Source organism: Bombus pyrosoma, linkage group LG10 (genome assembly GCF_014825855.1).
Source record: "Bombus pyrosoma isolate SC7728 linkage group LG10, ASM1482585v1, whole genome shotgun sequence".
Classification (NCBI taxonomy): domain Eukaryota; kingdom Metazoa; phylum Arthropoda; class Insecta; order Hymenoptera; family Apidae; genus Bombus; species Bombus pyrosoma.
Genome location: NC_057779.1, coordinates 15,734,176 through 15,758,661, shown reverse-complemented (window position 1 = coordinate 15,758,661; position 24,486 = coordinate 15,734,176). Strand labels below are relative to the sequence as shown.

The 24,486-nt window shown below is 35.8% G+C and overlaps 1 protein-coding gene across 2 annotated transcripts in view; it reads right to left on the bottom strand.

The window, feature by feature from the left end:
* LOC122571475 (vesicular acetylcholine transporter) overlaps positions 1–13,195 on the bottom strand; it is a 202,259-nt gene extending 189,064 nt beyond the window's left edge. The window contains exons 1-2 of one of the 2 annotated variants that reach the window (XM_043735258.1): positions 13,044–13,195; positions 10,681–10,875 (exon numbers count right to left, since the gene is read on the bottom strand). Coding sequence is in view for 1 of the 2 variants with exons in the window: in XM_043735259.1 (XP_043591194.1) it covers positions 7,605–9,353 (1,749 nt within the window). In the remaining variant the exon portion in view is untranslated. Of the gene's footprint in view, positions 1–671; positions 9,513–10,680; positions 10,876–13,043 lie in introns of those variants that run through there. The other variant, XM_043735259.1, reaches the window with a different exon arrangement.
* Between the last annotated feature and the right edge of the window lie 11,291 nt (positions 13,196–24,486).

Genomic DNA, 24,486 nt, shown 5'->3' with positions numbered 1-24,486 from the left:
TTTCTAATTGCAATACTAATGAAACTTTAAGCGTTTTGTGTAACACGTAAGGATCACGTGAAAATAACACGACATGTCCACTTTTATTGATTTTCTGTCTTTTATGTTGGATAGCAATAGAAAAAGAATATTGCAATATAAAACAATTGATAAGGGAGAGAACCTTGTAGATTCGAAAGTAGAAGTGTAAGTAACTTTTGAAAATAGGTAATAAATCCATAATATTTCGTAAGAAACAAATATGTACTAGTTTAATTGTTATGTTAGTTTAACTCGTTTAATATTCAGTCTGGGTGACTAATATCGATGTTTCTTAAATGTTCATAAAGCGTAACAAAACACGTTTTTAATTAAAAAAGAAAAGAATGCAAAAATAGTGTTGATATCGAATTGGTTGACAACATGTTCTCTCCAGAAAATTCAAACATAATTTTCTGCACCTCAAATGTATTTCAAATTATGAACATATTTCAAAATAAACACAAATGTTCTATTAATTCATTTTTTTTATTCAATCAATCAACAACTTCACTTTGCGAATGAACCGTAACATTCTCGACGGTACATGGCAAACGTTTCAACGCAACAAGTCATTCGGAACGATAAAACACTGGATTCGCTACGAAACTAATAAATGATCATTGACGTGTTAAAGAACACAACTCATGGTATTCTTTGGTAACAATGACATCTTTAATAACCGGTTCAACAACATTACAATATCATAGGTTTCAAGTACATACGCAGTTCGACACTTGATTTCTTTAAATATACATACATACATACATGTGTGTTTCGCTGTGTACGTCACCAATCCAACTGTGTATCTTTGTTTTTCTTCTGTGTACGATGTTATTAGATTCATGTACCGTGTACCGCCAAATATATTCGTGTATATATACTCGTTAGTGTGTGCACGTGCGTTTAGCTTCGGTGTATGTATATACACACCAGAAGTGCTGGTGTATCGGAACCCTGACACTATTTTTCTTTTCTTCCTTTGTGTTCGTTTAAACAGTCTCAAAGTGTATTATGCAAGGACAGATTAGAACAGATTGACGCAAGGATAATAGAAGTTTTCGCATGTACAAGATATTTTGGATAATATTGTACCTTCTATAATTACGTTAAGCTGCACCACGTGGTTGAGAGTGAAATTTGAAAAAACTTCAACTTTGAGCAAATATACATCGATTTGATACTAATCAGCAGATTATACTGTTTCAAAGTATAGGCGTGCGAATGTATTCAAATTAAAAAACAGAAATCATCGCCAGCTCGATACACCAAATCTTTCCAAACTAATACAAAGTGTATTAAATTTCAGATATACCAAAATCTTTTCAAAATTGAAGAACGATTACAAAACATTACCTTTTCTTCAAATTTCTCTTAAAAAAAAAGAAAGAAAACATGAAAGTATTAAAAAATAAAAACTCCCATTAATTTTGCATCGATCCAACGTTTGCAACGCGACGGCCTTCTTAATTTACGGTTAAGACGTGTACGTATTTCTACTAGTGTTCGAGTTTTTTTTATCCGTTTTATGCTTTACCGCGCGATAAAGTTAGGTAATGAACACGCGAAATTGAGAAAAATATCGCGAGCAACCTAAATGCCTGTCCGCACTGCTCTACGCAATGACCTTTGCCCGTTCACCTGACGGACACAGCCGCACCCGACATTTTCTTTTCATTTCTGTTTGATATTTCTTCCTTCGTGTTCTTTTTTGCATTTAGATCACTCGCTCTCGCGCCATCAACACACACAAACGATATAATACATATAGGCGAGATATACATATACGCAGTGTATACTCCCTCGCATGGAAAAAGGGAGGGAGATTGCTATAATATCATCTTTTTTTCTTTTCTCTTTTTAATATATTCGCGCACGTGTAACGTATTTACAAGAAAGGAAAGAAGCTACGAGTACGTGTGTTACGCGCCTATACGTAAATGTTATATTATTTACGTATACGTATATATAACTGTGATAGAATTTTGCGATGTAGGTACGCGCAACGCCATGCACGACAGTTATCGTTTGCTTTCGACAACGCGAATCCGTTTTACGAAAAAAAGGGATATCTCCGACCATCTTCTATGTATATAGGATTATATGTATAGAACATGTTTTACTTGTACAATATATTTTAGATATCTCCTATATAATATTATATGTTATATATATATACATAATACGTACACAATATGATATAATATTATATAACTTCGGTATAATAATTTAAATTATAATGCACGCAGAAAACGAGCGCTGCGAAATAGCAGAATTTTGTCCCGTGAATTCTCGATAGACTACTGTACAAATTTAGTGAAAATAGGGGAAAAATTCGTTGTATAGCCGCAATACGCAACATATTAAACACAGAATATGCTAATATGGAATATGAAATATACAAATACAAAGTAATTTATATGTTACAATATCAAAACTTAATAAAACAATAATAAAGAATTAAACTGTGTAATAAATTGTGAAGTTTATCAAAACAATAACGAAAACAACCCTCGTCAAATTTTACCATCTTTTAGATACTAATCCATTCTAATAGTTAGAAGTTAAACTCATAACGCGGTAGAATCGATATTATGAAATATGATAATATATATATTATGACCTATGTTTTGACTTATCGTCGAATGAAAAATAACTGCTTTTTTAAAATCCTCTGTCACGACCTCTACGATTTCATGATTTAACTAGAAGTATTTTTTCTGCGATATAGTTGCAGGTACACTTATAAGAACTATGTAATGCAATGAATATATTGTTGAAGAGGATATTGAAATATATCGAACAGAAATTCTTGAGAAAGACAAACATAGACAACGATCCTCTCTGTTATAAGTCCTTGCGCAATATATCTGATAAAAGAGGAATAGATGTCGTCTTTATATTCCTAAACATTACCAAGTATAATAATGCACTACCATTATTCTTTATATCTAACTCAAGGGACAATATTCCGACACTTCACCACAACAAACTCTATTGTTGCGACCTTCAGAGAGTTGCAACAACTGCAACATATGTACACATCACCGTAGCAAAGTCTACAATAGTCAACCAATTCTTAAGGATCAAACAAAGACTTTGAACTTTTCCCAAACGAACTTAAGTGAGAATGTTATCCACGTAAATCACGGCACAAATATTTCTCTCGAGAATCGATCATTCATCACTCATCGATAACCATCGGCAAGCGACACGTTGTTATTTCATCGACCGTTACGCTAAGATCGTTAATAATAGAGGCCAGCTCATAGAAACGAAATTATCAATGCGAGTATAGGCATGTTCCTAACAAAGCTACGTGTCACGAAATATGACAAGTTATATCGGTCGATCCCTTTTAACGCGCAGATTATGAAAATATTACGTTATGAATACTAATATCAGTACTGAGATATTTTATCGTAGAAATATTCGTAGTGTAATCAATTATAATCGAACGTAATCAATTGTTATAAATCATGTTATAAGTAAAATATTTATTACTCGAGGAAGTTATTAGTTCCTTAATCAATACATCTGAAAGCCAATATATCTTTGTACCGGTTTATTAGTATCATTTCACTCACCCGTATTTCTAGATAACAATTTTTATATTTTATTATTTTACTCGTGGTAATGCCTAGCTTGATGCATAACACGTTATATTTCGTAAAACGTAGGTCTGCTAGGAATGTGTCCGAATATATGTATATATACTATGTATTTATATATGTATGTGTATATATGTATAATCATTTTATTATCACGAGATAGAATTTTCGTCTCAACTACGGAACAAAAAATACGAAAACTGCGACCGCCTATGGCGTAAATGTAAATATACGTACGTATCTAAAGTTTCTATGCTGCTTTGACTCGAGTATACGTAATCATCGAAGTCGGGAGATTTAGGTACGGTTCTGCGTTACGAATTTCACAACAACGGGAGAGAAGGTAAAAACTTGAAAGTTCAGGCACTGTAAACTCAAAGCACTCACGACGATTAATTGAAAGGACGCGACGAACGAGAAGCGGGTTGACGACTCGACCACGGTTCCTCGACGAAGTATCGCCACTGACATGCATACCATTGACACGAGATCCCGTGAAACCGCGTGAGAAGCTAAATCGCGGCCATATTGTGACTTCAGTACGTAGCGCCAATATCGTTCGATCAGTGTACTTCGTTCTTTTGTACTTCCCTTTGCCCTCGTAGTACGTCGTGCCTATTAGCGACGAAGTGTTAATGCTGTGAGGTCGAAATGAAAGACAGAAAAAACGAAGTGCACCGGTTGAACGACATCGACGTTACATACTAAAGCCACGATGCGGTCACGATCAAATTATTTCATGCAATTTTACGAAATCTCGTATCGACAGTATTACAGTATACAATGACAAACTAAATATCGCTAAATATCGCGCAGTATTCTTGTCGTGAACGCGCTTCGAATCCTCGGGCTGTCGATCGTCGTGACCTTGATTTCGACCGGAAATCGTCGAATCTTTTTCGAATCGCGCGCATTGTCGTCGACGACACGACGTTTCTATGTACGTTCGTTTTCTCGCGACGTCTCTGAGTATTGACGAGTAGGTACGAACATGCGATGGACACGAGCGTAAAATTTAACGAGCCTCTGAAACACGCGCCTCCTCGCCACTGCTTCCTAAAAACCGATCTAACTTAAGATAGCAACCGCGACCGTTTGTTTCTTCTTCTTTTCTTTTTTGACAAATAAATGGGAAATGCGAGATTTTCTGTCTGAAATTGATCGACGTGTGAAAACGGAAGCAAATGGATTTTATCTATTAAAAGATATCTGAAAACGTATTAGGTTGTTCGAAAGATTTGTAGCGAAGATTAAGAAACATTTGAAGGATATGTATTTTTACACAACTGGTGTTTTATCAGTATTAGTATTAGTATTAGTATTTAGAATAATATATGTGCCTTTCAAGGAATACCGATAAAAAAAACATTTTCGGTAACGAATTCTCCCAAGTGACTTTTACAGATTTCTAAAATATTAAAAATCTTGCCTATATGTTATAAATAAACTTTATAATAAGTTTTGTAAAAATGGAATCATACCATATTCGACGATTGAGAAAAATAGAAATGAACATTTTAACTAAGATCCAAAATTTCTCACTTGCTCTTCGTATATGAACCTGTCGGAAGCCAAGCTGATCGACTCCATAATTCGAAATGTGGAAAAAGAACGATAATTTAAAATATTATCTTTTAACACATTCTCTTTGTGTTAAATAAATTCATGAAAATAAGTCATTTGTTTCTTAAGATACTAATCTTAATTATGTATCTGATTCATGAAATAGAAAACTTCGTAAAAAGTGAAGTTTCATGTCCAACCAAGGACCAGTACTTCATCATCTGATACGTGTTAGCTAATAAAAACACTACGAACTTTCCGAACAGCCCAATAACCTTCGTTTGGCCCAATGGCGGATGAGAATAAAAAAGAACTTAATTGCCTCGATAAAAGAATTTCGAAGGACTCGTAAAGCTTTACGTGCGAGCCGCTGGCACACGATAGTAGTTAAATACGTGTGTCTATATATATATATATACATAATATGTATGGGAATGTAGGACTACGTATTATCTAAATATTGCACGATTTTCCACGACGAATCAAACGAACGAGATTCGAACGGAAGTGTTTCTACATACAAAACTAAGCTCATGAAAATACAGATATGTAGCATCCAATATTACTTCACTCTTGAGATATAATTGCCCTACCAATACTGTTGACAAAGTACTAAAAAACTGCTAACTCAGCTAACTAATTAGAGTCTTTTTGATGTTCGTTAAATCGTAAATTATAAATATCAAATTGTATAAAATTTCTGATCTTTACCATTAATGATTAATCAGCGAATTTAACATTCCGATGCTTCGACGCGATCCAACTAATATCGTCCAACTGAATGTTCCTTAGCATTCGTTTGTTTTGCGTTCGACGTTTTAATTCGTGAATTTTAATTAATGAAAATTAAAACATCACTAATGAAATACTTAATTGTTAATGATAATAAATAAAATCAAAGAAGAATGATATGTTATCACGCGTTGTAACAGTCGCAACGTACTTTGCCAATATCATTATACATCACGGCTAAAGAAAACTTACTTCTTCCTTACCGTACACATTATCTATACAATTACCTACATGAAAGCTTCGATAATTACTAGTTTGATGCCTTAATTAGTGATATGATACTTCGGTTCAACAATGAAATGCAAACGAAACGAATAAAAACTGAGGATTTGCCGATGTTCGTGGCAATTCGCGAGCAAAGGTCCTTGTTGAGGGGGAGCCTCCGTTGCGATTATGTTCTTCTTTTCAACTTGGCCCACGAGATGTGGACGAATGTGATTCTCCATCTTCTTGGATCATCCCTTTCTCCTCTGTTCTCTCTTAATTTTTCGCTGATCACTTTGTAGGTAGGAATTTGTCATTCTAAACGTTTCGACTTTCGCACGTTACAATTGAAAGTGACGACTTTGTTTCACTACATTCTAGCTGCTTTTACTTGTCATATAGAATTGGATATGTTTAGGAAACCTGATTTTACGGTATTCGATTTATATTTTTCCCTGTCAACACGATGACTGTTGTTTACGAAGTATTATCAATATAATTCATAATTTCAAAAATATCTATTAAATTATGTTTAAAATACGCTGCAAGTGTCATATGTCTCGTGTTAATTATAAATAAATTTAAAATTACTTAAATTTCATACCGATATTATTAATTACTACACGTATAGAAAATTACATTGCGTTAAGTTTCAAATTATTTCTTGTTGCAAATGCCTTTATTAATTTCCTAATATTCATTTAATAAACAGCCAAATGAATTTATGCTGACATTTAATCTGATATCGAACTACTGAAACTTTACATAGAATAAAGATTAAAAAAAAAAAATGTAAATCAAAAGGCAGAGAAAAGATGGTAAAACGAATTGTAAAATAGTAAAACCTCGGGAATAGTCATCGAGTTAATGGCAACTGATATGTCAAGTACCAATCACGTCTTTTCACGATTTATAAACACTACTTTTTTCGTAATTTCATCATCGTTCCCTTCGCATCTAGTTTCGTCGAAGAAACGATTGCCTGTCGAATAAAAAATACTGATCCGTAAGACCGATTTAAATTTCCCAACACTACCACTGCGAATGATCCCAAGACCATCGTCGAATATTACGCGAGCATAGAACTCCGCGGTGTACTTTCTAGAGATATAGCTCCGAAACATCTCGAAGTAATCATCGTTCTGGAAGTCGACACGGCCCCCTTCGATAATTCGTAACCACAAGATGACGAGACGTCGATGCACTTGGTGAAATCACCGAAAGAGAACGAACGTTGCGATCGCCATAATTCGCAGAGGATCGTCAATACGCGTGCGACAGCTAACATTCTTGACAATTGGAAGCCTATCTCGAAGACTATTTCGCGATATTCGTGACGTGACGCGAAAGTAGCCTGTAGATTCGATGGTGAACGATCACGAATACCCGATAAACTACGCAGCCTCGTCGATTATATTAATACATTCCTTGTCTGAATGGATTGCTATCGCCGGAAGGCTTCTGATCGACGTTAGGAGGTCTCCTGAATGGATTCACATCTACTTGACCTGCTGCCTGCGGTTCTTGTCCGTAAGGTCTCTGTTGGGCGTAACCCATAGGCTGTTGGCCATAATTAGCCGGTTGCTCGTACATAGGTGGCTGTTCGTAACCTGTAGGAGCTTGAGTATATCCGGAGGCATTAATATTCTGCCCGTATCCACTCTGATCGTAAGTCTGTCCAGCTTGGTAATTTTGATCGTAGCCTTGATCCACGTTCGTCTCCATACGCGTTTGATTCAGATGATTGCCTACTTCGCCGGAGAGTGGCCTCTGCTCTTGCAACACGTACGTCTGGTACTCCTTGTCGGGTGGATTTTGCATGAGAACGTCCGCCTCGTCCTGGAACGGTTTGAAGTCGTAGATGTGCCTCAGGTACATGAGTACAGGTGCGTACATTAGATTGGAGAGGGCTATGCCGATATTTAAAGCTGTGAAACCGATCGCCTCTACGACACCACCGGCTATAATAGGTCCCACCGCATACGCCACGCTATACGAGATGTCAGCTATAGCGTAGATGCTACCATATACGGAAACGTATCTCACGTCCACCAAATAACCCAGAGTTGGCAACAGTGCAGTATCGATGAGAGCTATACCGAAACAAATTCCGCAGAGTGGAATCATAAGAACCCAGTAGGACCTGCAGAATGGTATTATGAAGCAACATAGGCCTTCCAACGCGAGGCCAGAGGCAGCCATCAGCCATTGATGTTGAGGATACTGTTTGGCCATCTTGACGGTTATCACGACACCGAACACGTGAGGGAAGAACGCGGGTAACCAAATCATTCCCATTTTCCAATTGTCGCGAGTTATGTTATCCTCCATCCATAACGAAATAGTGGGTTCCAGAAAGGCCAACGCGACGTTGGACATCATCAGAGCGCCAGCGCATACAGCGATGTAAGGATCTATGAGCAGCCGCCAGATCGGTATCGTTTGTTTATGTTCCTTTTGGCTGTCTTTCACTTGTTCTTTTAGCGGCTTCATTACCAATAAAAGCATTATTCCGTCTGCTAGACTGATGAAAGCGAGTATCAGAAAGGGCACCTCTTTGCCCGCGAACTGATAAAGAGCACCGCCAAAGGGTGGAGCTACCAGACATCCGAAACTAATGAAGGCTAACGCGATACCAAGGGCTTTCGAGCGTTCTGACTCTTCCGTGTAACGATCCGCTATCATAGCCAAGCCACTGGTATCCGCAAACGCCGAACCCACTCCCTGCAGACTCCTGGCGAAGAACAGGACACCGTAACTTCGGCCGCAAGCGAAAACAGCCGTCGACAGGAACATTATACAAAGTCCTATCATCATGGGTATATCGTAACCGATTCTGTCTATGAGAGCGCCAGAAAATGGATTCACCATTAGTTGAACGATAGCTTTCGATGCAAACAACACTCCTGTGGCTGAATCTTGACCGTGATGCGAAGGCGGCCCCGTTGCGTTCACCTCTTCCTCCACGTCCCCAAACGCACCGATGTACTTGAGATAATCAGGTATGATCGGCACTATCACCATATACAGCATGTTATCGAGTAACAGAGCTATCGACACGATAATCAGAACTAGCTTCCGTTGAGCTTTCGGTTCCTGCAACTTGGTCCACACGATCTCCTTGAGCTCGCCGAACTCAATGTTGAGTATCGGTATCGTCGTCATGGTGGTTGCTTTAGATATCCGCCTTTAATAGATCAGCAACGGCTTCCAGGGTCTAGCGAGAGCAACTAATCGCGATCACTTGATGCGACCTTGGGAGTGATCGTGACGAAGAAATCGTCGCGATTTGGGCGGCGCGCATCAGGCCGGGCCGGGGGTAACCTACAACAGATCACCGAGTTGGCACGGTTAGCTCCCGAAATCTTCCTACGATCAATGTGTTTTTATTTTTTCTTCTCGTTCTTTTTATCTTTCGTTTGGTATTTTAATAGCAATCTCCCGTTTTTCCTGGGTTCTATAATTCACCAGGCGGAACATTCGTTACGGGATTTTCTTTGCACCGTGGGCCAATGGATAATTTCTTTTTGATAAATTCGAAAGAAAGGGGAGCCCTGACCCGGCCTGATCGCCGCTTACCGATTCATCCCACCCCAACCCGACCTTTTACGATCGTCGACAGCATGGATGAGCTTGTCTTCGTTTGATGAAGGTTTTCACTCCGTTTACCAACCACGCGTCGTCTAGTTGATTCCTCGGTTGCTTCTGGTGGGTATAGAAGTGAACATGACACCGGGTGGAGGCTCCCCCTCGATAAGGCAGCACGATCTGAACCTAGCTACCTATGTCTGGTATTGCGTATCGTGTTACGAGAGATAAAAACACGGGGTCTCGCCAGCGAAACGAGGGTGAAGGTCGAGTTGTGGATGGTATGGCTTTACTCTATAAATGGGCTGCGTGGTAATTATTTAATGAACCTTGCTAGGCAAGGAAAGACAGCAGCTGAACGCGTGTTGTGTACGTTCTGATGCGAAAACAAAGCTCGATTTAATACCCCTTCGATATCTGCCTCTTCTGCGTATCGATAAAACATTCAGTGCCAAGAACAGAAGGTTTCGTTTCGTTGGAATAGCTTGAATTAAAGATAGGATTCTTATGGAAATACCGAGAACGAATAAATTATTACAATGTACACGTCAGAGCTTTTCGATTATTTCACAGTTATCCAAAGACATACGTAATCTCGTTACAGATGTTAAACGCGTGTTTAATCCAAATTATCGTCAGGCGTCGTCGTGTCTCGTTTGAGACGCTAAACACCGCATCTCTGCCAGACCAGAACGGATTAATTATTTCCGTCAAACGATCATTCGTAAACCGACGTCCCTCTCAACGTCGTTCGATGCGTGTCCGCACCCTCGTTTATTAATTACGATGACTGGTTGGCGAGCAGGGAACCGTAACTTCGTCAACGATCGTAACGAGCCTCCATAGTCGCGTACAGCTTGACGGCGAGGGGAACGCCGTGCACTGAGAAAATTTGTAAACTTACCGGAGTTATTGGCGAATTTCTGCCTGAGGGAACTGGCGAGGCGTTGAGGACTCGCCAGACTAGGAAGTCCGGCGAACAAACTGCTCAATTTTGAGGCGACGTCCGGTCCGGTCTCGACCCTCGAGCCGTTCACCGACTCCTTAGCTTCTTGCGTCCCCGGGCCCTCCACCTTTTCAGCCGAATTTGCAACCGAGCCTGAAACAGCAGACGTAATATTCCATCTTCAAAAATATTAATTAAAAATTTTAAGTATTTCGTACTGTCAAATATTTCAACATCTTATTTAATAAAAAAGTATTTATACGTTTTAGGAAATAATTTTCTAAGTATCGAAGTAAGTTAGCACGCTACTAATATTCAGTTATGATAGCGATAGACAAGAAACAGCGGATTCAGTAATTTATATCCCATAGTCCTCGAGTTCTTTGCTTAAGACTTCTCAAAAGTAAAAGTATTTAATATTTTCAAATTCTTTCCATGATTCCTTAATAAAAAGTTAAGTTTTATTAATTGTCTTTTAATAGCATATAAATATTGAAGTAATTTAACGAGAAATCTGTTGATAAGAAACAACGAGTGTAGTATTTCGTACAACAGTGCATAACAATGTTCTTTAAAGATATTCCTTAAAATTTTAAGTTTTTAACATTTGCGAATTTCTAAATCTCTGAACGATCTTTTAACAAAAAATATTATGGTAGAATAACAATTACGAACAAAGTACAGTTTATATAAGCTCTATTTATTTCAACCAAATTTTAGTTACTACCCGATTAAATGAACACTTTCCAGTTAAATTCGTTTACCCAAAAGTAAATTCCTATTACATGAACTTAAATATATATGAACCACCCCTTCCCCTTCACGATAAGTCTATATAAAATTCTACTGTAATGTCTTCTTTTAAGTTTCTTCTAATATCCAAATGTTGAAGTAACTTGGAGTACAATTAATATTCTATTATTTTGCAGACAAGATAGAGCTAGCCTAATAATCCATATATATAATTCATACACTTCGAATAGTTTCCTCAAATTGGAAATATTTACCCAATGTATCTAAATTCTCAAATATTTTATAATAAATTTTGGTAAAAAGTTGTGCTATCCATTAAGTGTCTTTCAATATCTAAACGTTAGTGTATAATAACTTCGCACACGATTGATATTTTATTATGCTAGTGGTTTCATAGACAAGAAAGAGCTACCGTAACAATCCATAGTCCATAATCTTCAAAGTATTTCCTAAAATCTAAAGTATTTATTTAATGTTTCTAAGTTCTCAAGTATTCTATAACAAATTTTTAATACAAAGTTGTAGTATCCTTTTCAATTGTCTTTCAATATCTAAATATTAATATAGCATAACTTTGTTTAATAATAACTTAATTTCCACGGAAGTAATCAAAAAGTTGTCGGTCTTTAGCACGTTCCCTTCTGCCTATAGCGTGCTGACAATAAGCTCTTTTTGCCCATTCGTTCTTCGAAACCGACACAATTTTTCCTAACCTGTCTATTATCTTATACACGCGTTAAACCCTGACCGATCTAAATTTGGAATTGAAACATCTATCTATAACAGTCTCCTATACCTCACATGGGAGAAAGACAGAATATTATATTTACCATGTTGTAGTATCGTTATTTTCACATACCATTCAGTATTCTAATGCTATTTACTCTGTTTAAGCAAAACAATTCCCCATTCTCGGGACAATTTTCAAATAATTCCTCATCCTTTCCGTTTAGTCGCCAGAATTTTATTTAACGAATGTCATCATTAGGACGTCTTCGTTTTAAAATGGAAGAAATAAGTATCGTAATAAAAGAAAGTCGTTCCCTGCAGTGATATATTGTCATATTCATGATCGATATACATCATGACACGTTATATAACTCTCGATTCCTTCGTATTCAATCGATGCGACGGTATCCCGACCTGCGAAAATCTATCGTCCTAGCAATTCATTTCATATTCACCACGTCTTGACAGACGAGCTAAGCACCGTTTATCTCTTCATGGATATTTCCAAGGTAATCAGCGTCGTCACTTGCTGAAGTAGAAGAACAACACCGAAAGAATAAAAAAGTTACTGATCTCCCTAGAACCCTAACTCCCTAGAACTGGCCGGTATCTATAGAATGGAAACCAGGTACGAACGCTTGATGAAGGTTCACCGATTGATACCCGAGTTTCGCACCTCTACGGAGAGCAAGCCCTCGCCCGGTGATGTCAACACGAGCCACCGAAAATGACAGGACCACTCGAGGAGATTCGGAAAGCGGACGACGGAAACGGGAAAAAACAAACGCGAGCGGCACGGTTACATGCAGAATAAAGGGAAAGTCATTGAGAATACTTACTGAGACCGAAGGACTCCCGATGGCAGGGGCGTCTCGGCGTGTCTCTCCGTTGGGGTAGCTTTGAAACGTCTGCCCTCGAAGTTCTCCCCGCCACCGTGTTGTACGTTACCCTCTTCCCGTCCCTGTCATCCCCACAGCCAGGGAGGAAACTGTGACAGGGCGCAGCCGCGGTTTCCAGGATCCAGGGATTGGCCGCGGCGTTGAGACCGTACGTCAGCCCCCAACCACCATCGTGCCAACTATCCGCATCCCCCGCTGACCTCTTCTCGTCCCCCAAGCCGCTTCATGCTTCGGGGGTGGCACGGCCCCGGGGGAAGAGGAAGCACACCAGGTATAACGACGACGGTCGATGCTGCGCGGTATTTCTGGCGGCAGGTCGATATGAGCTTCACCTGTACGACTGTGGGCTGCTGGCTGCTTCGAGAAAAAGGGGTTCGAGAACACGGTGAACACGACACAGCACAGTGTTCTTCGACTAGCAACCATTCCACATTATCTACCTTCATCTCCATTCTTTCTTTCTTTCTCTTTTCCTCCTCGCGCGTTCCTTGTAGGTATAGAATTTAAGTATGGTACTACACGGTATAAAGTAGCTTGAAAGTGGACTATCTGCTTGCGCGGATATGAACGTTATTTTTCATTTCATCAGATCTGATTTCAGCAGATTGCTGATTCTGTCTTTGGTTGATTCAATCGTGCTTGTGAACTCTCTTTAGCATTCTCCGACGATACGCCGCTGTTGGATACGAGCCTGACGTGAATTTCTCCATTGCGTGGAGAAATTAGTGTATTGTAACTTGCAAATGAATAGTAGCAGCATTGTGATGTAGAGTATGCGGTTATTGATGAGAGGCGGTGGATTTATAAGAAAAGTGTATTCACACCCCTCATCCTTTACTATTATTGGATGTAAGTAGAATTTATTAACGAATGTGTATAAAGGGAGCATATAAAGAATATACTTACCCTTGTAAAGAGTACGAGGAGTATTAATAAAAAAAATACATTTAATTATAAAAAATACATTTTGGTTTTATAAATAGTTGTAGAAATGTCTCGACGTAACAGACTCGACGTAAGTTTTCATTAAATTGCAAATTACAGTTTTGTTCTTTACTTTTGTGCTTTTATAAAAGTACGTTTAAATTTATTGTACGCTGCTGATAGGTTTTCTAAATCGATTTTAAATTATGTAGCGCGATGAAATATTATGTATACAAGTAGTCTAACATTTACTTGAACTATTAATTTGTGTTATTGTATATTTATGTAATTTATCTACATCTAAGTAAATTAATTGTAAATTGTCATAGATTGGTTCGTACAAATTTTGAAGAGAACTTTAAAAAGGGGAAATGTGCAACAAAATATTGATTGAGAATTTGATTTGGAAAAAGTTTGGGAAAAGATGCAACTTTCATCAACGATTTATCCACTGTAATTTACTTCACAATTAAATATCTACGTTTAAAATAGACGTATCTTTAATTGTCACATAATAGTAGGTCAAGTTTGGATATTTCCTAATTAGGAAGGACCGATTCGTTCGCTATGGACTCGCTAAATATAGATACGAATAAATTTATACTTGGATTAGTTCGAAAGTTGGTAACGCGCAGAATTACTTGAGCTCTACATTTGCAACGTAAAGTCGAAGCAGACTATGTGAACAATAAAACGGCTACGGATATTTTCGTGTATCGAGCTATGTACTCGTATTTATGCACGATCGTTAATAGACAGGATAATCAAAGTTATAACTGGAACCAACTTATTCTAAAACATTCAGTCAATTAAATCAATAAAGTTATCTCTTGAAACGTGTATAGATATAGAATGTAATTTTTCGTACAATGACTGACGAAAAAAATGGAGAATTACAGAAACTTGTTCTGAATATATCGAAAGCATATTCTACTCTTCGCAAACTCACCAAAGTATTAAAAAATTCAAACAATCAATTATCATATCAGTAAGTGACACATTTAATAAAACCATGTTTAGCATTTGTTATGTATGTACATTCTTAAAAACACTGTTCACAACATATACTCATTTTTTACTAACTATATTTGCAATAAACGTCTCGTAACTTCTATATACATTTTTGCTTTGATTTGGCATATACATCTCGCACGATTGCTTTTATAATAATTAAGCTTTTATCAACTAACATTTACCAACATAAGTACAACGATTCTGTCTCGTTGCAGTATTAACGAAAATTTCGTGACCCACTGTATACTATACACATAGTATATTAACAACAAAATAGAAAATTTAATTCACACTATATTATCTCATCTGTCACATTTTCTCTCGTAATCTCATCGCTGCTTGAACCGATCTTCTGGCACGATGCTTCGTTGAATCATTCATTCGATGAATTCATTCAAGCGTTTTTACATCTCGATGCAGAAATATGCACAGATACTTCAATACCACAGATCTTCTTCTGTATTCTCACCAGCCGGTCGCGCTCTCACGCTCCCGTCGATCTATTTAACAGAATGTAAGGTTGCCCCTCAGAATATTTAATCGAGCCAAGAAACTACACTGTAAGTAAGCTCTCTGCGAGAGTTGAACGCTTGGTGTTACAAATCCTCTTGGTCCTATCGCTGTGGACGCGACGCGCCGCGCAGTATCTCACTATCTACTTATGTATCTACTTGGAAATTAGAACACGAGCATCGATAAACAGTACCTGTAATCGTCAACTTGATCTGTGATTTTTTTTATGCAACGAAAATTCGAAATTTTTATATTTATAATTTCTTCGTTGAATAAAAATTGCAGGTTTTCTCTGTGATTTTTTTATTGCACGAAAATTCGTAATTATTGTATATATGATTTTTTTCTTCGTTAAACGAAAATTTAAAATTTTTTCTGTAACTCTTTTACCGAACGAATATTCGTAATTTTTGTATTTATAGTTCTTTCCTCGTCGGTTGAAAATTTGAGATTTTTCTGTGATTCTTTTATTAAACGAAAATTCAAAAATTTGTTCTGTAGCTTTTTCATCGAAAACTCTGAAATTTAATCTAGGATTTTTGTAGAATGGAAATCTGAAATTTTTGTTCTTTTGATTTTTTCTGTTGAATAGAAATTTAAAACTTTTTATTTTATTAAAGCGAGAATGATTTTATTTTGTTATAAAAGATTGGCAAGCAGATAATGAACCTAAGCTAAAATTATTATTGATAAACTTCGAATACTGCAACTATTAAAATTAAAAACTTTTAATTTTACAAAGTATCAAAAATCTAAAGGAGAGAAATTAAAGTGTTATACTTGTCTATATAGTTCTCTAATTTTAAGCTAATTAAGGCGTAGCGCTAAAGATATAGGAATTTTCTCTTTAAATATTTTTATGTAAGAATACAGCCTTTCCATATATGTAAAATATATACAGGAATATTTTCGCAGCCGAAAATCATTGTCTATACAATTGTCTAGAGGGAAAAGCTTTTTTTCAGAAATAATTAAATGCAATCTAAATGACCACGTTTTATATCTACACCGAGGCAAAATCATCGTATGAAATTTAGTTCGTTAAATAAGAAACAATTCAAATAACGAAGGAGATCATTTTAATTCAGTTCAGATCGATAATGACCGCACAAAATAAGCAATAAATTTAGATATACATATTAGAAGCAAGTATCCCAGCTTCAAGTTTGAAATGGTCAACACATTCATTGATCTGTATTATTATTTGATTCGATGTACTCCAATTATAGAATCTACTAGCTGCGCTCTTTACATGCAACGCAATTTTGTTGCAGGATTTTAATTAAATTTTAACTAAAAATAAAAAAGGTCGCGAAACGTGAAGAAATACAAATATCCAGCAAACAGAAGTATCGTATTTTCGTGTGTAAAATTTATTTATTTTCCGAAGAAATATTTCAAAAAATAATATTTATATTGATTCACGCACATCATAAGCATCGCGTATTAATTAAATTTCCTGAAAAGCTATAACCATACAACTGCTACAATGTGTCGCATCTTGTACATCACAAAACGCCTCAATGCATTAATTTGATATTGGCTTTTCGGGATAAATAATCGCGTTTCGATTTTGCATTTGCATTTCGCAATATCAAAACATCTCACCATCATGAGAGCTTGAAGTCCAAAATCTGAATGCATTTTTATACTTTTTAATACTTTACACAGTCCTCTCATTCCGCAGTCCCGATTTCCCAAGACGTTTCATTTCTAGAAATTCGCAATTTATAAAATTCTAATCGCTCGCATTGTTCACACAGTTCGCAGACAGCGATTCAACCATCGTGATTTACAGGAGCGTGAACAACGGTGCCTTCTTTGCATCAACCTGGTTGCGCCACGTGGAAATTGTAGACTCAAAAGATTGAACCGCCTCCGTCTACGGAGAAATTTCTCACATTAGTTGATCTACGTGCAGTCACAGGCCTCAAGATGCATAGCAAGAGATACTCAGAACTCGCGACCAATCTTCCTATCACGTTACTGACCGACTATTTTATAGAAAAATTAACGAGTAATTGACTATTATTTTCGTAATCGAAATAAACTTTCATAATTGAAATTCGAACATAAACACAGTACCGTGAATAATTATAGACTCAAAGCCATCTTTAGATTTTTCATAATATCAAAATAAGATGCAACAAACATTTCCTCTTTGGAAATTTTCTACAGGAAATTTCTTCTTTAGAAGTCTGAAAAGATTAAATTTTCTCTTATCTTTCCTTTTGAATATCCGCCAACGCGGATTTTATTCTGTTCTTAAATTCAGTGATATTTTTTATACGTGGCTTCTCCTGATTCTAAACTTCTCTCGTTAGAATTCCTCGCAAGTTCTAGATCGAGTTCAGATCAGCACTCAATGCTGGCCACGGTAATAATTCTATTCAAAAATCTTGAAGCCACCATTTTGGTCTTTACTTCAGTTTGTAAAGAATTACTAAAAGTTCAATATCGTCTGTCTTTAAAACAATGTAAATGCCATTAAGCGATAAACACGTTCGACGTTAAATATCACCAGCTTTATAACAATTCTTACTCGGAACGTTATAAAATATATTTTTGTAATAAAGATAAAAGGAACATCTTGGAAAAATATATTTTTTCTTTTTATACAAGTTATCTTGGTACAGTGCTTACAAATTTAGATAAATGGAATATTCAGTTTTCTCTACAATTAAGAGTTTTCTACAAATAGGATTCTTCTTCTGAAAAATTTTGACTATATTAGTGCAAAAAATAGAAAATTTTATGACGCATTTGGATTATTGTACGCTTAGGCTCTCGTAACGTTCGAAATAAAGGAAAACTTGGAAAATAATTTTAAGTCAGAGAAGCTTCTTCTCGCTCCGCAAAATTTGATGTTTGGCACTTACAGTTGTCTTATTTTCTTAATTATGTTGATAAGCATACAAATTTGCATAAAACTTCCCAGTCTATTTGTAATGTAAAACTCGTTGCTTTACTTCTTTATTCAAATCATATCGTCAAAACGACTTGTTAGTTTACTAGAAATTAAAAATCATGCCAAAAATCGTTCTATTTAAAAAATTGGAGATAATCAGGACATTTTTGAAGAGTCTCTAACGCAATATACAATAGTCCTACTTTAAAATCACGGTTAAATCGCTACATGTACAAATACTCGAAATAAACTCGTAATGATCAGCAAAGTGCTAATCTTTCGTGGTATCGCGAATGGCAAGTGCAGTCTGTCTGACAGCTTTACTTTTCCTAGATTAAAACAAGCTAGGATAGACAGTCACGATTCACAGGCCAAGATTCACAACGTGAGAGCGATAGAAGAATATATACGCGTAAATCAGGATTAGGAAATGCTAACCGAAAAGACAACAAAATGTAGGAAAATATTTGGAATGTTTCGATTCAAAATTATTCACGAATCACCTGCTCGATTTGTAAATTATAAAAGATAATTGTGTGTGTACAAAATATTCTTTTAGTTGTTGGATTTTAAATGAGACAATTTCAATCTCCTATTATTCTTTGTCCTAATTGAAATTTATTAATTTTATTATTATTTATTGTAGCGTTTATTTATGATATCACGTTCAAAATTTTCTGTTGTTTACACATTACCAATCTGTGACGTTTCACAATTTTCCATCATTTTTTAATTTCGATGATTAACAAATTTCCTCAACGCGATCGGTCTTATTCGATCCAAATTGCGACGAAATTGACGTAATTCTTACAATGTAAGAAATATTCTAGAATTTTTATTCGTTTAATTTAATAGTTAGAATGATTTCACATCGATGAGAAAAATAGAAGCAGTACAGAATGAAATGCCACGGCGCAGAGTTCAAGTAACGAATTTACTACTTTTATCATATATAGAGTTATATATATCATGGATATCATTATATGTATATATATAATGATTATCATAACTTCTCTATGTCCGATAAATTTTTACCGAATTAATCAATTAGGGTTCTATTGATTTTTCGATTGTCAGCTATGTGTAACGTAACGAGCAAATATTTTTCAAAGCGATCGATAAGCTCTCGTTCCATCGCTTCGCTCGATTCGCCGGGCTTATTCCACATATTAAAATACATATTAAAATATGCAAAGCTTCTCACGTACAACCGTCTACGAAAGCATTTTATCCAAAAGAAATATCTCAGAAAGGATTGTTCCAGCACTTACAGAAACCTTTTACGGACATTGAAATATTTCATTGTTATATGAAACATTTTTAAATCGCATCGATATGGTAATTGTTTAACGGTTTCGCGAACAAGATTACAGCCGTCGAATGTGTTTCGACTAAAAAGCTACATATGCGGGTGCTAATCGATGAGAAAAAATGTCAACCAATTTCGAAACCTTTCTGCATAATGTGGCTTTGAAATTCACGTGTGATACTACGTACCGCTTTAATTTTACAATTATTCGCAAAAATGTTAAATACCATCGTGCGAAAATTTTATATATAATATATAGTAAAATATGTACATTCATTAAACAAATATATATATTATACACACACATGTGATACAATTAAATACACTACGATAAAATCGATAAATATTCATACAAGTTCGAAATCTTTCTATATAACGTAGCTTTGAAATTCACGTGTTCCAATTCTACAACTATTCGCGAAAATGTTAAATACCATCGTGCAAAGTTTTGCACTTTATATATAATATACTAAAATCTATATATTCATTAAACAAAATATATATACATACATATAAAATATACAATTAAATATACTGCAATAAAACAAATAAATATTCATACATACTCGTGAAAATAAAACTGTACATTGTATGTATAAAGCCTTATCGATCTGTGACTCCGTAACGAGTTAGTCGAGATCGTTACCTGGAGATCCGAGAACACGGTAAATACAGAATATTCATTGAGAGAATACAATTTAGTACCTAATTCTCTGGCCGTATAACCGACCGTATTATTTAAAAACCGTTGCCGAAGGATACGAGACGCTGCTTAGCCGCAGAGCAAATTAATGGAAATCTTCTATCGACAACCAGATAACGCCAATAGCCTCTTAGCCGGTGCGATTGTATTCGTCGAACCGAACCGGTAGTTTTGCTTCGCTGCAAACGCAGCTAACCCTTGCGTTATCGAGCCACTCGTAATCGCGAGGTTGGCCCGCACGTTTTATAGCCGAAATCTTGGGCGAAATCTCAGCGGCGCGAGATGAGAAAGCGATGTTGAGCGATTTTAATCGTACAATGCGTAATTACGATGAAATTTATGTCCACACGGTGGAAGCCGCGTCTCACGTCGTGCACGTTTATCGCGTTAATGAATCGACGCAGCGGGAAAGAATGAAAACGTTACGTGACAGTGTCGGGGGAGATTCAACGCGACCGATACGTCACGTGCATTGTCCGCAAGCGCAAAATTTGATCGACGTTGTATCGGAAAATGACGGTGCTCGTAACAATACGCAGAGTAATTCGAATTTGAATTTGAATTTTCAATGCGACGGAAGAGCAGCTCATCGGTAGAAACGCCAGTAACAGATTTTGAGTAAAGCACGGTGATTTGTATAAGCATTATACGTTATACATGTTATATATGTTATATTGCTACGCGTATAAATCTTTGTAATATAAGTTTGTCTAGGTGTAATGATAGTATAGTAAAAGTAGTTAATATATTTTACATCCCAACATGATGTACGTATGTAATAAATATAACATACTATGTATATGTATGGTAATTGTGAGTATAAGATGATCTACGTTGCTTATTAAGTATATCTTATAACAAATTTAGGCGTTAATTAATTTCGAATCATTATTCCACGTACCTATTGAATATTATGCTTAATTACTTGAATACAATATTGTGATTCTATAATGAAACCACGTTAATTAATAAGTTTCTTAAAATCCCCGACTATCGCTTATTATAAATTTTAAATAGCACTTTCTTTTTACTCACAGACTTCGCAGCTAATTGTCGCTTTTACTTTGCCATAAACACAGTTCTCTAGTTTCTATCAATATGTCTTATTATTTCATATGGGTAGTTTTGCTCTACATATGTTCTACTCAAGCTTTCTAGAATCGTTGATGAAATCTTCAAGTTCGGAAATAACGAAACATATATATGTAACATTGATTATCGACTAACATAACGCATCCAGTCAGACGCGCTTCTTGTTACAGTGCTTCGCGTAAAGCGAAATTTCTTCTACGCGTAATTCAACAATTTTCATCGTATAGCAATACAGTAAAAACAAAAATTAGATTTCGTAAATTGACGGAGGATAGAATCGGTTTTTATATTTGAATATTTAAATTGTTGATCAATACAGAAAAAGACATATGCGGAAATGATTTCTAATAAAAATTGTAACAATTATACTTCCACATTTCATTAACAAGCACTTAATTTTCTATACGCCTTTGTACATATTTTTTGTATATTTACGATCGTTTAATCGCTTTTATTGAGAAATCAAGTGTGTTGAGGTGATCGTTAATTGGTTGGAAGAATGTCAAAGTTTAACCAGGAAAATCCGTTTAATATAGAAACAGAAGCTTAATATAACGTAGAGATCCTATGCATTGTATTAAAATGCATCTATTCTTCCATATGTTCTTGTGTATATCTTTTGTATATTTATGATTATGAATGATGATATATTGATAAATCATGTGCCAATAATGAGACGATCGTTAATGATTTAGAAGAAGTCAAAGTTTAATCAGACAAATGCACGAAATACGTTTGCCACTTTGAAGGGCAGAGCTTGCGGTCTACCTTTCCCCTCGATGGACGCCGAGTCACGTTCTACCTTGCGAAATTTCGCGAGAAGGCGCAAGGAGAGGAAGCGAAAGGAGAAAAGGAAAGCAGCCGATTCAGAACGAAGCATTTCAGGTCGGAACGTGGAGCGAGCGACCCGTATAATTCGGTTCCGTACGATCGAATTCACTTCGGTTCTGAATGGGACGACACAGCGCCAAATCTCTCGCAAAATCTCGTTAGAACGGAAAGAATCGAGGGAACGTAATCCTGCAGGATTTTGCCGGCAGCCGCATTTTTCTCAATGGACGAGGTTTCCTTGCGATCATTTGCGCAACACTTTGCAATCTTCGATTTTGATGAATCGATCCCACGACTGGCGAATTATCAACATTAGATGGAAACAATTAATTACGAACATCATTCAAAGAAGTTTATTTATTTAGTAACTTATTATTTACATTATTTTATTTTCTATTTTAGTTTATTCGTTAACCTTTAAATATTCGATCGAAAGACATTACGTTAATGTGCCTTGTATTAGATGAAATAATAACTGAGTATGTATTTTTTCATTTATTCTATGTATTATTTTATTTATTTTTTATTAATTTAATTTATTATATTTAATAATTATTCGTGTCGTTGTTATTCAATGCTAGTTAAACGGCAGAACAGTTATTACTTGGGCTGATTGTAAGTAGCATTGCAGTAATATTACTATGAAATAATAATATCGAAACAAAATTCGCAAAAGGCAAAACTTCATCCTTGATAGTCTTTAAGTCACGTTTTGATACGAGTATCCTAGTACTTTTGTATACGAAATCAAGACACGTACGTGAAAATTCACTGAAAATTTCATGCTTAAAATCCTGATGCCGATATCACGAGCGTTGCCGTGCACGAGTTTACAAATTGGAAATTGCTAAAAACAAGAAAATACGTTTCAGCAAAAAAGAAGATATCTTACTTATTTCATGATCTGTACTTTTTATACACATTTGTTTAACTTAAAAGCAACTTGGTGCCCGAACACGAAGTTTAACCAAAATTTCAATCATTGATAATGGTCATTTAATATTTTTTAATTATAGTCATTTTTCTTTTCTAGAAATTTCCTTGAAGTTTATCGACGACTGGCTCCCATTTAAATAAAAATTATTAATTAAACGAAATATTAATTAAATTATTATTCATAGAAATCCGGCCATATTTAACTCCAACTCGGTTTCTAAGTTCTGTCGTCTAATTAGAAGTATCAAGCTATAGTCGGAGACACCTACGCGCGGATACTTCGTTCGAAACCGTACAATTTCAAATTGTACGTCGCTAAAAACGATTCGCAGCAGTCTGTGTAGCACCAGAGCAGATCAAAGCCAGTTGTGGTTTTATGCAGAGTTGAGAATGTTTGTAGTAAAGTGATTTTTAATTAGCATTTATTACTATTACTATCGTACAATAAAGATGTGTGTGTAAGTTGATCAGTGTTTCACGGCGGACGAACCAAAGGTAATTAATTATTAGTATCTCCAACAAATTCTTGTTTAAAATTTACGTATAAAGTGGATCTGTTCCAAAGATCCAAAATAATTATTATTTTAAACATTTTTGAGGAAAAAACTCATCGGGTAGAAATTAATTTTTATTTAAATACAAGTTAATTATCAATAAATCTCAAAGATATTTCTCAAAAAATTATTTGGTAAGAAATATTAATTTATAATTGTTCCGCCCGCGAATAATCATTATTTAATTCGCCATTAAAATTTTGATGATTAAAATCACCTTCGTTTAAATTCCTTTTACATCTTCCGATAGTATTCGGCGGATAGGAACAAAATGCAACGGTTTTGAGCGTCGGAATTCATTGATTCGAAAGTTATACGTTTAATACTTTTAGCTTACTGTGTGTTAGTATATTGTGCGTTAATGTTTGTTGACAATATTGACACACTAATACTATGAGCGTTTTCGCTGTGTTGTATCGTAATATGCCGTATGTTTTTAGTATAATTGTATATTTCTCCGTATTTGTATCGCATTTATTACTTTGTATTGTATTGTACTACATTATTATATATACAGTGGCTCACGAAAGTATTCGAACGCTTACACTTACAAATTTCAATTAATAAAACGAGGTGTACTAAACTAATTTGTTAAAACA